Consider the following 15508-nt stretch of genomic DNA (forward strand, 5'->3'; position numbering starts at 1 on the left):
CTTGGTTGGGACATTTCTTTTGTTGGTATCATTAAGGTGTTGTTTTCCTTCCCTCTTACTAGATGGATTGGAAACAACGCATATCTTTTAGCCTTGTAGCCTTTTGGCATAAGTAATTTTCTTTACTCTTGTTTTGTTTTTCCTTTCTTTCCTCCTGGGGTATGCCCCTTGTAGGCTGTATATTGGGTTAGCCTCTTTTTCAATTTCAAGCTGTTTTACCCAAAAAAAAAAAAAACTAGTCTACTTGCCCCTCCATATTGCCAAAAAATAAATGTAAATGAGCTACAGACTAAGATAAGTACCTTTTAATTCTGATGCAGTGTAAACCTTTTATAGTATGTTTGATCAGATTTAAAAGTATCGAAAGACGATGAATTTATAGTTCAACAGGAACAGAAAGAAGGCAGATAAGGAAAATCAAGAAGTCACAAGAATCGATAATGTTGGTAAATATATAAGTGAAACAAAGTCACACGATAAAAAGTGATTGGATGGTTTGTGATAACATCAGCAGCAGAGAAAGTTTTCCAAGAACTATAACATGCCTAGAGAAAAATATGGTTCCTTGAATCAAGTATGAAACTCTATAATGGTGAAATTAACAAACTCTTATAAGTATGGCAAATAGTATGAAACCTTATCATTGTATCATTTCCAACAGAGATAGCTATAATTAATCATTACATCAATGTGCCAGAAACTCAATAATGGTGAAATCAACTAACTTCTGTGTATAGCAATTTGAGAAAGCGACTGAGGTTCACATAGAAGATGATGTTACACACAAAAATAGAGTGAGATTGCAGGAAAGGATATCCAAATAAGTCAAATACCAGTAGAAATTTCTCAAAACCAGAAGTTTCACCAGCACTATTAGGATTCTCTGTCTTCAGTGATAACTTCCAAAACCAGATACTGAAGAGCTATGGAGTACTTTGCAGTTCTCGTCCTCTCCAACAAGGAACTTCCAGAAGAGATGTTTGTCTTAAGAAGAAATGACCCAGAACCATCACCTTCCATAGAAACAAAAACCGATTTAGCATATTCCAAATAAGAATTCAAAAATGCAAGTGATTAAGATGAGAAATGGCAACATCAATCAGTAATTACCATAAAAACTAGCAATAACAGGTTTCCTCTGTCTGAAAATACCAAGCAAAAAAAAGACTGGTACTGAGTCTGCAATACGCATACTATATCTGCATTGAATAAATATTCTCTTTTATATTTCCACTGCAACAAAAGTAAAAACGGTAACCAACCTTTGATTGTGTAAACAGACAAGATCCATCTTTTGTAAATGAAGAGTAACCTTGGGGAATCCCCATGGTGTGTATCAGAGAGCAGAAGGTTGCATGGCCCTTTTTCACTAGCACAAGTTACAAAAACAAGTTAATACCCGTTGACATTGCACGAATGTTGTTGCTGTTGCCAGTTAGAATATCAGTAGTCACTCACTTAGCATGAGTTATGGCACTATGACAGAGAGCTAGAGTTCGGACCATTGCCAAGTCTCTACCGCGAGCATTATTGTATCTCTCTTGGCAGTTCCTTTCAAGACATCAAAAAAAACAAATTTAGACACAAGTCATGAGCGTGTTCACCAGAAACAAGAGAACAAGCAACAATTTACCGATCACATTTTTTTCATAAGTTTAAGAAGATTAACACAAACAGAAAACCGTAAGCACACAAAACGTTATCAAACAGACACTAAAGAATTCATACACAGTAGTACTAATTAACAGGTGGCATAGAGTTCACTGCACTAGCACGTACCTCTCATCAAACAAGTCTCCAAAATCGTCAATAACTACCGTGCGAGGAAAATTATCATGCAGGTGGAATGCAGCAAAATACTTCTTGATCCCTTCATCATTATCCACGTATCTTTCAAAAAAGATTGGAAATTATCATCCACACACCAATAGCAGTCAGGATATTCATTAAAAAATGAAATCGAAAAACCAACATGGAGATAACTTATATCAGCATAAGATAATAGAAAGGAGCATCTTACTTCATCTGCACGCGCTCAAATATGTCATTAGATGGATCAATGTCCTGCAAAGGTACGGTTGCACATTAGAGCATCTCCAATGGTAAGTCTTTCTGTTTGCCAAAACCATTATTTGGCAAGAGATATCAAAAAATGACCTCCAACGGTTTGCTAATTGTCAAGCCAAGTACAGTATTGACTAGCTAAATTTGGCAATACAATGACAGAGCTATTGATTGCCGCGACAACTTATTACACATTGCTACGTTAATGATAAAATTAAAATCCCCGAAAAATCGCAAAGAAAACGATTGAAAAACATTTACCTGAGGGAGAAAAGGGGGTTTGCTTTCTAACCTGCGCCGGTTGCAAATGAAGACAACATTACCTTTGATAGAGTCGCTCTCCAATGCGGAGTTAAAAGCGAACTGGAAAAGTAGAGAGGTCTTCCCACTGCCAAACGCACAAAATTTGGAGAATGAACATTTTTGAGTTAGCTTCCCCAGCAGTTAAAACTAAATATGCTGAATGTATTAATCTGTGTGTCAGTCTAGAGAGAGAGAGAGAGAGAGAAAGAGAGAGAGAAAGTAATTACGAGGAAGGAGGGCCGGAGAGAAGCAAAATACTAGGATGAGAATGGATGCGGTGGAAATGGGTTTGAGGGACGGAGAAGAATCTCTCAACCATTCTCGATCTATCTCTCCCAAAATTCCAGGCGAAGCGTCAGATTCCTTCTCTAATCCGTACGAACTTGTAATAAGCTATCATCGGGCTGCGCTGTCCACATAACATTGGCTTCGTCTGGGTCTGGAGTGACGGTGGAATTGGTGGAGCTATTAGCACAATATTGGTCTCGTCTCAACACCTGAGAGTGAGGAGGATGTATCAAAAACAGACTCCTAAACACTACTACTACGTACTAAACTGTTTGAGTCTTTGAGAACAAGGAGGAGATCAGCATACTCCATACGACTTTACTCCATTTCTTCCTAATTCTTTCCCGAGCCGAGTGTCACCCTTTCTTTTTTTGTCCTGGTGTTACCCGGACGCGGGGGCTCTGCTGCCCGGAGGGGGCAGCAGCCCCTACCCACACCCTCAAAACGACGCCGTTTTGAGGGTAAACTGCTGGTCTCTGGTAAGGGCCCTGTTTGGCACATCTTTTTCCCTAAATGTTTCCCCCCAAATCTCTCTCTAATCGTCTGCTAGCATCTCCCGCCAATGGATTCCCCCATTCTCTCTCACCGACTCCAGTTCCTCCTTCTCCCTCATCAACTGTGGTTGCTTCACCATCTTCATTTCCTACTGCTTCTGAACGATCCACCGACGCCGAACCGCCGCAAGCCGCCGAAACAACCACTAAGGTATGTGTATTGTTCATTCGGTTCTTCAACTAAGCCCAATGCCGCATGTTTTCCCTTATTCTCGTCTCGAGTGTGATTTCCCCTTTTAGCAATGAACTAATAAAATGGGTTTGGGTGCTGGGTTTACATTTTTAATTATGCATTAGACATTGGGATTACTATTTCTGCCTTATTTTTTACGGAGTTAAGCCATGTTTGAATACATATGATTGTTTTTACATGTAAGTTGGCATCTAGCAGGCAATACTCTTGGTTTTGATGATCTAAAATATAGTTAATGTTGACTGTATGAATTTTTTATACATTTCAGATTTTCATACTTGTTTATTGTTGAAATGGAGGAAGATAGAGTTGAGGGGTCTATATAACATAGTGAAGAGTTCGTAAACGAATGTACACCGTGTATTGGTATGGAGTTTGAGTCAGAAGATTCTGCGTATCGATTCTATTGCGAATACGGACGGATTCTAGGGTTTTGCGTTCGAAAAGACTACATATCAAAAAGCAAGACGGACGGTGTAATGATTAATAGAAAGTTTGTTTGTAGTAAGGAGGGAGTAAAAGGAGTGGATAAACGAACTCAGACGACATCACTAGGTAGACTAGAGACAAGAATTAATTGCAAAGCATTTTTGTACATATCACTTGATCGGGCTTCATTGAAATGGACTGTGAAAAGATTTGATGAGACTCACAATCACTTGTTACATATTCCTGAAACTGTCCATATGATGAGGAATTAAAGAGGATTGACTGAGTCACAAGGTATAACTGTTGAAATTGCTGAGGCTACCGGGTTACCTCTTAAGTTGTCACATGATCTCATTAGTGCCCAATCAGGAGGGAAGGAAAACGTTGGGTTCATGCGAGAGGATATTAAAAGCTACTTGCGTGCGAAAAGAGGAAGGGATTTACAATATGGTGAAGCAGGGGCTTTGTTGAGATATTTTCAGAAACAAACAATTGATAATCCTTACTTCTTTCACGGAATGCAATTGGATGTAGATGAGATGATAACCAATATCTTTTGGGCGGACCATGAGATGATAAGAGATTATGGACTCTTTGGGGATACATTGTCTTTTGACACGACTTTTAGAACTAATAAAGAGTTTCGACCGTTGGCTATTTTTACCGGCTTTAACCATTTTCGTATGACGGTGATTTTTGATGTTGCATTGATGTATGATGAAACAATCCCATCATTTGTGTGGTTATTCAAAAAAATTTTAGAAGCAATGTCGGGGAAGAAGCCTTTCACATTTTTTACCGATCAAGATCAAGCAATGGCTAACGCGATATCTCAAGTTATGCCGGATGTGAAACACGGATTATGTACATTTCACATTAATCAAAATGCAATGAAGCATTTAGGCTACTTGTATGGGGAAGAATCCACATTTGGTAGTGATTTCAATGCGTGCATGTTTCTCTATGAAGACGAAAAGGAATTAGAAGAAGCTTGGGAATCTTTGCTTGAAAGTTATAACTTGAAAGACAATGAGTGGATGAACAAAACTTGGGAACTTAGAAGGAAGTGGGCACATGTGTACATGAAGTTGTCTTATAATGCAGGGATGAGAAGCACTCAACTTAGTGAGAGCTTGAATGCCAAATTGAAGAAACACTTAAAGTCCAACCTCCATCTTGATCAATTCTTAACACAACTTGATAAAGTTGTTTTTGACAAGCGGTACAATGAAAAAGAAGCAGCACACGGCTCTAGAGAAAAGATGGTTAGATTAAAGTATCCAAGTTGTCCAATGTTACTTCATGTTTCCAAATTGTACACTCCTCCTATTTTCGACTTGTTCCACAAAGAGTTAGACATCTCCCTTGGTTGTAAAGTGATACAATCAAAGGTGTTGGGAGATGAAATTAGATGTGTGATTCAAAAGCATGGACAAGAAAGAGAGTATGTTGTGTTAGCTAGTGTGGAACTTGATGCATTGGGAGCTAAAACTTTTGGAGGAGTTCGTTGTAGTTGTCGAAAATTTGAGAGCTTTGGAATTCTATGTGGTCATGCAATCAAAGTGCTCTTGCTAATGAATGTCATGGAAATACCTGAAAAATACATATTACCCCGATGGAGGCTAGATGCAAAGAGTTGTTCATCTAAGGGAAAAGAAGTTATGGTGGAGGAGACTGATCGGAAGTTTGTAATATCGGCGCGGTATAGGCATCTTTGTCCTAAAATGGTGACATTAGCGGCTCGGTCATCTGAAGATGATGAAGCATTTAGGTTGGTGGAGGATACTATTACGAGTTTGGGAGTGCAAGTGGAGAATATCTTTCTTTCCAAACATGGCCACGATGCGTCAAGTAGTGGAGCCGACATTGACATGGGAATAGATTCGATCGATCCTACTTTAAAACATGCAAAGGGTTTGAAAAAGAAATTCACAGACCGTGCAAGGAAGGGTGGTAGAAGACTAAAGCCTTGGTATGAGAAGTTGAAAAAAAGGGCAAAAGGTGTTCCACAACCTCAGTTCAATCAGGTATACAATTACTTTCCTGTAATATATATCAAAAAAAAAATATGTCTTCACTTTGTACAATATTCTTACAAATGTTTCACTAACTTGTAGGGCGTTGAACAATCCGGCTCCAAGGATGACGGAACACCCTATTATCCACAAACAGCACATTTATTAACTCAAGCATCTTCTAGTTCACAAATTTCAGAGGTCTTTAGTGTACTTAGTTTCAATTATTGTTTGGTTCCAATTATACGATTACAACTTTACATCTTTATACACTTTGCTATATTTTTGTAGGAGATGGAATTTGATCGAGCAGGACATATTACCATTGATGGATCAATCCAAACAGCCATGGAGACCGAGTCATTCTTCCATAATGAAGGGTTCATTGATTTTATGATCAATCCACAATCACCCTCACTTTATTGACTCTAGATGTGAGAGGATGAATATTAGATTGTGTTCTTTTCAATTTTGGAACTTTAGTTGTGGTCGCGCTTTTTGGGGTAACACGATGAATATGAGATCGTGTTCTTTTGAATTCTGGATTATGGGATTCAGATTGTGAAGAATTATATTTATGATTGGGAACCTAAATGTGGAGATTCAGTTTTTCTCATGGGATTCCAGTACAAATTTCCGATTAATGGGTACTCCTTAGCTTTTGATTTAAGTTTTTCAAGGTTTGAGTTCCTGGTATTTGATCTTTTTGTTCGTTCTTGCCTTCTCTTTTTGTTTATAGCTTGTGTTTTGTAGCTAGGTTCCTGTGGTTGGCATGAAGGAAAAAAAAGCAGAAAAAAAAACGCAGCAGTTTGATGAGAAGAGGTCCAGCAGTTTTACCCTCAAAACGACGTCGTTCTAATCATATTATTCTAAAGAGATATAATTAACTTTTGTCTATAGGACTTTCATAATCACGTTTCTGATCTACAGGATCCTAAATAAAGAGCAGATACTTAATTATGAGAGTCCTAGAGACAAAAATTAATTATGATGCTTTAGAATAATATGATTAGAATAATAAGATATTCGTACTTGTTCAAACAAATTAAAAAGTGGCACACTTAATTTTTTAGACCGTTTATATATTAAAAAATATGATTAAAAAATTAAGTGCTCCAATTTTCAATCCGTTTGAATTGACGTGAAGATCTTATTATTCTGATCATATTATTCTAAAGAGACATAATTAAATTTTAACTCTAGAACTTTCATAATTACGTTTCTGCTCCATAGGATTGCAAGCGGAAGATGTGGTTTTTTTTTCATTCCATAACCAGCAGTTTACCCTCAAAACGGCGTCGTTTTGAGGGTGTGGGTAGGGGCTGCTGCCCCCTCCGGGCAGCAGAGCCCCCGCGTCCGGTGTTACCCTATATCTCTATCACAGGAGTAGTAGGAAGGAGTACTATATATTGGCAAGGCAAGTGAAATGAAGAGAGCCATTAATTTAATAGTACTATATCTTAGACAACATCCCATTGAAATAAATAAATGCGCGTAGATAAGTAAATTTAACAATAATGTTCAAAAAATATCCCACATTTAATAAGTAAAGTTGCAAGCCTTTTAGCAAATAACCAAATTTCACTCATTCTATAACCAAACTTAACAACGTTTACCAATAACTGAAACTCAATAACCAAACTCAAAAAACACCCCACATTGGAATCGTCTCATCGAAACGAATAATTTGGTGTGGTCGGGTGCGTGATTGAACTCGTTTGCGATTGGACAAATGTGTATTGTGTTGGATTTTTTTATTAGAGATGCAAAAATAACCAATGTGTGAGTAGGGATTGTTAAGTTTGATTATGAACTAATAGATAATTAAATGCTGACGTGACACATTTTAATTATTGATTTTGATTATTAGCATATGCTTTTAGAGCATCCACAGTGGAATAACCAAAATCATAGAATTGTTAAAGTTCGCAATGTTTTCTCAAAAAAGTGCTCACAGTAGCATAATCAAATTTAACAAACTTTTAGCAACTCATCAAATTTTGATTCTTGGATAATCAAAACTACCAACCTTTTGTCAATAACCAAACTCACTCTCTCTCTCTCTCTCTCTCTCTCTCTCTCTCTCTCTCTCTCTCTCTCTCTCTCATATTTTTAAAATAAGTTTTTATTTTTTTTGCAAAAATAGTAAACTGTTTTTTATTAAAAAAATATTTTTTTAAAACTATCTTTTTTTTTCAAAAACTGTTATTTTAAAAAAAATGTATTTTTTTAAAAACTATTTTTTAAAACTTTTTCCAAAAAGTATTTTTTTCAAAAAAATATTTTCTATTTCTAATAACCTGTTTTTATTATTTTGAAAACTATTTAAAAATATATATTTTATATAGTGACAATTTTTAGATTTTATAGGTTAAAAAGGTAATGTGACAATTTTTGATTATTCAATGTTGATTATGACACTGTGGACATCTACGTTGCTAACATTAACAACCCCTTAAATGGATAATCAAAATGTGATGTGGCAACTTTTGATTATCCAATTTTGATTAGTCCACTATGGATGCTCTTAGCTCTCAAATAGAGCCATTAACGGAGATAATGGGCTGGGCTTATGTTGTTTGGATGAACTTGGCCTATGCATGAATTGAATGACCGACCAGACTCCAATGAGCACGGCCCACTTGTGTAGTCCAATACACAACAGTACCGTACACCACCAGACGAAACGCCCTCACCTTCATTTATATCCAATGGTAATTCGATGCCCTTCAACACACCACCAAAGGTGGTAGCCTGATGGCTCAGCTCACCACACCCCCTAGCGGACACTCAAGTTCAAGTATCACCGATGATGGGGATGGAGTTTAAGTCATCTTTGTGTGGCCCGTGATCCTTTGACCTGGGATCCTCCTCCGTTGGCTCGTGGGTTTCCTAGCCTTCTTGCTCAATCCTGCACAGTGAACGCACGACAAGACCTGGCCGGGATTGCCCGGCATGGCCCTCCGGCGAGAAGATGAGAATGTGCAGAGAATCAAGTAAGAGAATAGGGTTTTTAGGTAGCGTCGTGTATGTACCTTTTAAGGCTTTTCCTTTGGTATTTATAGTGCCTCTTTGACTTGCTTTCCAAGCACAGGCATGTGCCTTGCACGAGCTGAGTGACATCACTAAACGGATCTGGTAACCGTTTCAGGCGTGAGCCGGCACGCCCATGTGCATTCATGATTATCTGTAGGCATAACCGTTTTCGCACGTGATTCAGCGGGCGGCCGAGCACCACATTCGGCCGAGTCTGACGTGAGGCTTGATGGGGAGCTTCCAGATAAAGCTGTCTCCCTGAAGGTGGCCGAGCCTGCGTGACATCCTTCCGCTGTCAACTACAAGGCGGGAGTGTCGTCGATCAACTTACGGGCTCCGATCTATGGCCGAATCTGGATCTCGGTTCGGCCACGAACGCCTAGTGCGGGCAGTCATGTTCGGCCTACTACAATAGCCCCTCAATCTCCGTCGACGCCGAGCGTGGAGTGGAGATTGATAATATGCTTGGCCGAGCCTATCTATGACCGAGCGTGAACCGATTCGGATGGTTCATGCCGAGTTCCAATCGTCTTCTTTGTAACCACCAGTGACAAACCCCAATGGGGGGATGACAGGTGTCAACTTATGGCCGGGCATGGCTAACAGAAGGACTGCTGGTATGCACGGACTCTGCAAAAACCGTCTCGTCGTGACACGTGTCGAAAGCCGATTGACCATCATTTCGGTGGTGCAGAGATGGGCGGGAATTTCGAATTCCCAAGCCCTACCCCATATAAACGAAGGTGAGAAGAGAGAGAGGGGTTGCAAAAATCCTCTCTCTCCAAACCTCCATTGCCAGAGCTTCGTCCTCCGCCCGTTCATCTTTTATCCTCGATTTTCCATCGATCCACCATCAGATCTTCCAGAAAACTTCAGGTATGCTTTGATTCTTGTTGCTCCTTTAGTTTATGTAGTTTTCACGCACTTTATCCCTTGCTTTTTAGGACTTTTTGGGACTTTTTTGTTCTGTGTGAACAGTGCGTTGCTGGGGATGAACAGCCTGTTCATCTTCAGCTTCAACCTGTTCTTTCGAGCCCTAGCTTTGAGTTTGGTCGACACCAGGGCGGGCCGAGCCTGAATAATTGAGGTGTAGTATTTCCCGAGCACAAGCCCCTATAGAATTAATAAAGGGTGGGCCAGTAGGGTAGCCGAACGTAGCAAGACCCCCGCCTTTCGCCGACGATGAGATCTCCTCATTTTACCCTTTGTTGTTTTGTTAGGTCTGGCTAAGCCGATCATAGTCATCTCTTCCAATTCTGATAGCTCGGGGAACGACTCCGAAGACTTGGTAATCCGAGAGTATCTGAAAAGGCGTAGCAGCCGTCGACAAACTTCCTCGATAGCTTCCAACATGTCAGACGATTCTCAGGATTCAAATGCCGAGCGTGATTATGAGTACGCCGATGACAAATTTCTTACCGAACCCGAGATTTCTTTGTCAAAATCAACACATTCCGAGGTCGAGCCCCAGCTTGGGCCAGAGGCCGAATCCAATTTACGTTCTCAGGCTGAGACTTCAACTTCTGCTCGATCGAATCTTAGTGGGGCCTCTTCCGAGGATAGGGAGGTTGCCGACCTCTACGAGAGGGGTCAGGTTTGTCCCTACGCCCATTTCTTTTGTGGGGAGTTCGGTGAATACGAGAAGTTTTGCTGAGACTACAACATCCTTGATGATGTTGTTATCTGCCAGGTAGGTAGCAACCATATTAGGGACAAGAGAGAGCACCACCCCGAGCACATCACGGTGCCACTGATGGCAATTTGTGAAGCTAGGCTTCGGTTCCCACTCCATCCATTTTTAAGGGAACTGTTGGCCCGGTTTAGCAGACCCCTTTCATACTTACATTATGTCCAGGCACGGTCAGACCGAGCGTAGGTACTTGTCAACGCGTCGGGATAAAGAGCCCTTGATAGACGGGTTGCCCGATACTGAAAAGTGCGCAAACTTCTACGTCGAGGTCAGTGGTAACTTCGAGTTTGGTGATCAGGTTAATCGTAGGCACAGCGTTCCAAAGGTTAAAGACTTCAGAGGTAGCACGATCTCTTAGTAATTGCCGAGCGTGACTTGTATCACAGTGTTTTCTAAATAATTTTTTTTTTTTATAGATCACCGAGCTATAACGAAGACTCAACAATCGTTGTCTATCGAGAAGCATGTAGAGCATGTAGATATCCTCCGATCGTAGATTTGCAGGGACGCACCGACACTACTTAGTTACGTTCCTTCTTACAAAGGAAAACTCAAGAGGAGGGAGAGAGAAGCGGGGCCGAGCAAGAAGGCTACTGGACAGAAGAGGGGCACAAAGGAAGCTGTAGTTGGTAAGCATTTGAAGCCGAGTGCGAGAGAAAAGGAACCGAGGGTGAAATTCCCCACATTCAGGAAGCCGGCCGAATTCTGGTTTCGTGAGAGCCAACCATCCGAGTGTCCAGGTATAAGCGTTCCCCTTCAAACCCTTGTGCCTAAGTTTGGAGATGAGATGGGGAGAAGGAACGTCATTTGTGTTAACATCAGGGACGGCGCCGTGGTTCGGCAAAAAGAGTCTGACGTGTCCGAGCCCGTTGAGAAGAGGCAAAAAATACCCATGATTTCTTTCCGACTAAGCCACCAACTCCACACCCGACTGACAAGGAAAGGACCGAATCGTTGGCTACAGGAGGTTCGAAGGCGGTCCAGAAGTCTACGAGTTTGGCTGGACCGGTTGCTGTTCAGGAGTTTACCCCCCTGCTTACCACAGCCGAGGGTAGGGTGGTTTCGGTACAGGACAGTGTCAAGCTGGAGCCAGGCTTGGCCGTTACGATGCTTCAGGGTCTAGCTTTACCGAACGACATGCAGAAGATACCAGAAGACCTTCAGCCGAGTCTGATGCATGCGAGTGCGTACCTTGTTCAGGTACATCCGATCCTGATTCCTTTGAAACTTTGTTTGAGTTTATTTCCGAGCTTGATTCTTTTTTGTTTGCTTTCTTGATCTTGTCTTATTTTGTCTTGCAGGCTGGGCAGGCTTTGCTTCGGGTGTCGAACAAGGCCGAGCTCGTTACTACCGAGGGCTCTCGATACCGTGATGATCTCAAGACCGAGCGTGAAAAAGTGAAGTCGTTGAAGGCCAATCTGAAGGTGGCTAAGGCTCAGGTGGCCGATCTTGAAAAGGAGAGAGACGAAGCTGATGAAAAAACCAAGAAGGTTGAACGTGACCTTGCCAAGGTTCTGAGGAGGGAGAAGAGGAAGATGAAGGAAGTTGATGAGAAGGCATATCAGGCCGGTTTTGACCGAGCCGGAGCTGAGTATATGCGGGACGCTCGAAAGATGGTCAACGAGGCTGTGGAGTCGAGGGTGCCTGTGGCTTACAGGAAAGGTTATAAGGACGGCGTGGCTGCTGCCGCCAATGCTCTACAGTTGGAGCCTGACTCAAATCTGTACAAGTCGATTCCAGCACCTGCCGTTCCCGAGCTTGTCCTCCCATACACCAAAGATGAGTGCGCGCCACTTCCACCTGAGGAGTTCCCTAAGAGTGATGATGATGTTGAAGACATTCATGGGGATGATGCCGAAGTTGGAGATGGAGCCGTTGGGAAGGAATCTTGCGAGGTTGGGAATGAGAAAGCGGCTGAGGACGCTGAGCGCGAGCCAATGAACGTTGATGCAAACGCCGAGGCCGATGTTGCTGCCGAGGATAATGTTAATATCTGAGAAGATCCTCATTTTGCTTTTGGTTTATTGTTTTAGAACTTGAAAGTTTTGTTGGGTTGGGCGGATCCGAACTCGGATTTTTCTGTGCCAAATGTAACAGTTTGTGGCGGGTTGATGCCGAACGATATGCTTGGCAGCATCTTCCAGTTTAGGAATATTTTGCAACATTTGTTTTCTTTTGAATGAATGACTTTGACCTCTATGTTTGCAATGTATCAGCTTTGCCGAACTTGATTGATTTTTCTCATGCCTTTTAATTTAAAAGACTTGCTTGTTTGGATGGTAGATATCTATAGCCCCCACTTTGGTCTGGGTTCGGCCAAATATTAAAATGTTGGCCAATTTAGGAATTGGTTTGTCTATAGTGGGATAATCGCCGAGCCTTGACCAAAGTACGGAGGTAAAAATAGACTTGATGGAAAGCCGGTTAATCACCTGAAATTCGATAGGAGTCCACTATGTGAGATTGGGGCTCGGCCAATGGTGCCAGCCCCTCGTCAAGATATAAGGGTCTTGAATTGTTAAATGTTTGTCGGTGGTTGCTCACCGAGTCGTGAGTGTAACCGTGCGTTGGCCGACCTTGCTGTCTTGCCAAGCCGAACCGAAGCCCAATTTACAAAAGTGATGTGTGTCTTAGGTTGGTGGACTGTATGTTCGATTTTTGCTTCTTTGGGTAGTTAATATGGCTGAAGCAGGGGGGTAAAAGCCATTTGTGGGTGTGACCGAAGTCAACGTTTGTTGTTGGCGGAGTATACTGAGTGTAGTTTTTTGGAGTAAGGGAGATAAGTAAAATTTGCAGAAGACATCGATTGCCAAACAAGATACTTCTTTGATTTGGGAAACGTGAAATACAAGTTGAATGTGAAGATTTTGGCCGAAGCCAACATAAAGAAATTAACATTGTAGTGGCAGAAGCTAATGCTGTCATGAAAAAGCTAAGATAAAAAACAGGATAGTTAGTGGCCGAACATGAGGCGCACTGTTGGTATTTTTAATTACATGTATGCCTTCTTTAGGTTCTGTGCGTTCCATGGGTTGGTAAGGACTTTCCCAGTCATGTCCTCGAGTACCTAAGCACCTTCGCAGCTATTTTGACAATACGAAAGGGACCTTCCCAGTTGGGTTTGAATTTTTGCTTTTTGCTGGCTTGCACCACTTTTCTCCAAACTAAGTCGTTTGGCTTGAAGGTCTTTGTTCGAACGCTTCGGTTGTAGCCTCTAGCCACGTACTGTTGGTACTCGGCGAGCTTTATCTGAGCATCATCACGCTTCTCTTTTGCCAAGATCAATTCCTGTTCTACTGCTTCTTCATTAGTCTTTGGATCGAAGTTCTCTGTTCTCAGAGTGGGGAACTTGGATTCTAAGGGGATTACGGCCTCCATGCCGAATGCCATTGAGAAGGGTGTTTGGCTAGTTGAGCGCCTTGGTGTGGAGCGGTAAGCCCATAGTACGCGTGGTAGTTCTTTAGCCCACTTGCCTCTTTTGGAGTTTAGGCAACGCTTGATCCCAGCGCAGACGGTTTCGTTCATGGCCTCGACTTGGCCATTTCCTTAAGGGTACGCTGGAGTTGAGTTGAAAAAGCGAATCCCAAATTCGGCGCAAAGGCTTGTTAGATCTTTGCCGACGAATTGACTTCCATTGTCTGAGACGATGGCGTAGGGTACGCCGAACCTAGTGACGATGTTCCTCCAAACAAATCTTCGTACGTCGGCTTCGGTGATCGTTGCCAGAGGCTCAACCTCCACCCATTTGGAGAAATAGTCTGTTGCAGTGATTAGAAACTTGAAGCCTCCAGGGGCCGTTGGTAGCTTTCCGACAATATCGAGCCCCCATTGTGCAAAGGGCCAAGGACTGGTGATGGGGGAGAAGTTCTGGGCAGGTTGCTTTGGTATGGGATAGAACAGTTGGCATGGTCGGCATTTGCGAATGATTTCTTCACAGTCTTTCTTCATGCTTTTCCAAAAGTATCCCTGACTCAATGCTCGTTGGCAAAGTGAACGGCCGCCGAAGTGGCAACCACAGCTCCCTGAGTGAAGTTCGGCGAGAATTTGGGGCACTTGGCTTGGGTGGACCACGAGGAGATATGGGTCGGAGATAAATTTCCTGTAGAGTTGGCCGCTTTCAGAGAGCCAGTAGTAAGCGGCTTTGTTGCTGATGCGGTAAGCTTCCTTCTTGTCTTCTGGTAAAGTGCCATGCTTTAGAAACGCAATGATCTCGTCCATCCAACTTGGACCGAGTTCAACGTTGAGGACCTTTGGAGTGGCATCAAAGCTTGGGTGGTTGATGTTGCCGAAGTTGATTGTCCTGAATTCAGTGGCCTTAGAAGATGAGGCAAGGCCGGCGAGTGCGTCGGCATGCGCGTTGTGTTCGCGGTTGATCTGTTCGATTTTGAAATTCTTGAAGTTCGTGAAGAGTTTGATTACCGCTGCTTGGTACTTTGACATTCGCGGGTCTCGAGCTTCATAGTTTCCAAGAACTTGGTTCACTATGAGTTAGGAATTGCAGTAGACAATAAGGTCAGAAACTTTCATCACTACTGCCGAGCGTAAGCCAGCGAGTAGGGCTTCATATTTGGCCTCGTTATTGGTGGCCGGGAAGTCGATGCTTAGAGAGCTTTCATGAAGTGTGCCACAAGGGGAAACTAAGACAACCTCTGGCCCGGCTCCATTGCTGCTGGAAGCCCCGTCAACATGTAATCGCTAGCTATCGCCTTGAAAGAGTTGCCCAGGCGTTGATTCTGTGATAGGTTGGGGAGTTGGAGTGTTAAGAGTATCCGTTTCTTCCAGTGTTGATTCTGCGATGAAGTCGGCGAGAATTTGACCCTTTATAGCTATTCGTGGCTCGAAACAGATGTCGAAGTTTGCTAATTCGACTGCCCATTTGGAGACCCTGTTGGAAAGATCAGCCTTGCGGAAGAGGCTTTTAAAAGGGTGCTCTGTT

At 42.3% G+C, this 15508-nt stretch overlaps 2 protein-coding genes across 3 annotated transcripts; one reads left to right on the forward strand and one right to left on the reverse strand.

Annotated features, from left to right (window-relative positions):
- Positions 1-590: 590 nt before the first annotated feature.
- On the reverse strand, positions 591-3043 carry LOC131310015 (uncharacterized). 2 transcript variants are annotated; one of them, XM_058336789.1, is made up of 9 exons: positions 2963-3043; positions 2595-2864; positions 2326-2452; positions 2021-2064; positions 1780-1890; positions 1459-1551; positions 1263-1369; positions 1111-1179; positions 591-1013 (listed from the first exon to the last, which is right to left on the reverse strand). In XM_058336789.1, exons 2-9 carry the CDS (start codon positions 2684-2686, stop codon positions 874-876), a joined length of 783 nt encoding a protein of 260 aa, XP_058192772.1. In that variant the 5' UTR covers positions 2687-2864; positions 2963-3043; the 3' UTR covers positions 591-873. The 2 variants fall into 2 exon arrangements, with proteins under 2 accessions (XP_058192772.1, XP_058192773.1); XM_058336790.1 differs by lacking the exon at positions 1111-1179 and having other exon boundaries at positions 2595-3004.
- An 868-nt stretch (positions 3044-3911) lies between these two features.
- Positions 3912-6462, forward strand: LOC131310013 (protein FAR1-RELATED SEQUENCE 5-like). Its single transcript, XM_058336772.1, has 3 exons — positions 3912-5858; positions 5949-6047; positions 6138-6462. Exons 1-3 carry the CDS (start codon positions 4224-4226, stop codon positions 6270-6272), a joined length of 1869 nt encoding a protein of 622 aa, XP_058192755.1. The 5' UTR covers positions 3912-4223; the 3' UTR covers positions 6273-6462.
- The last annotated feature ends 9046 nt before the right edge of the window (positions 6463-15508 follow it).

This window comes from Rhododendron vialii, chromosome 12a (genome assembly GCF_030253575.1).
Source record: "Rhododendron vialii isolate Sample 1 chromosome 12a, ASM3025357v1".
Classification (NCBI taxonomy): Eukaryota; Viridiplantae; Streptophyta; class Magnoliopsida; order Ericales; family Ericaceae; genus Rhododendron; species Rhododendron vialii.

Excerpts from the sequence above, each read along its gene's own strand:
- LOC131310015 (XM_058336789.1), bottom strand. The coding sequence starts at position 2,686 with ATGGTTGAGAGATTCTTCTCCGTCCCTCAAACCCATTTCCACCGCATC. Across the intron at positions 1,180-1,262 it reads GTCTGTTTACACAATCAAAG|ACTCAGTACCAGTCTTTTTT; the intron begins GTTGGTTACCGT and ends TGCGTATTGCAG. Across the intron at positions 1,014-1,110 it reads TGTTATTGCTAGTTTTTATG|GTGATGGTTCTGGGTCATTT; the intron begins GTAATTACTGAT and ends TTTCTATGGAAG.
- LOC131310013 (XM_058336772.1), top strand. The coding sequence starts at position 4,224 with ATGCGAGAGGATATTAAAAGCTACTTGCGTGCGAAAAGAGGAAGGGAT. Across the intron at positions 5,859-5,948 it reads CACAACCTCAGTTCAATCAG|GGCGTTGAACAATCCGGCTC; the intron begins GTATACAATTAC and ends ACTAACTTGTAG. Across the intron at positions 6,048-6,137 it reads CTAGTTCACAAATTTCAGAG|GAGATGGAATTTGATCGAGC; the intron begins GTCTTTAGTGTA and ends ATATTTTTGTAG.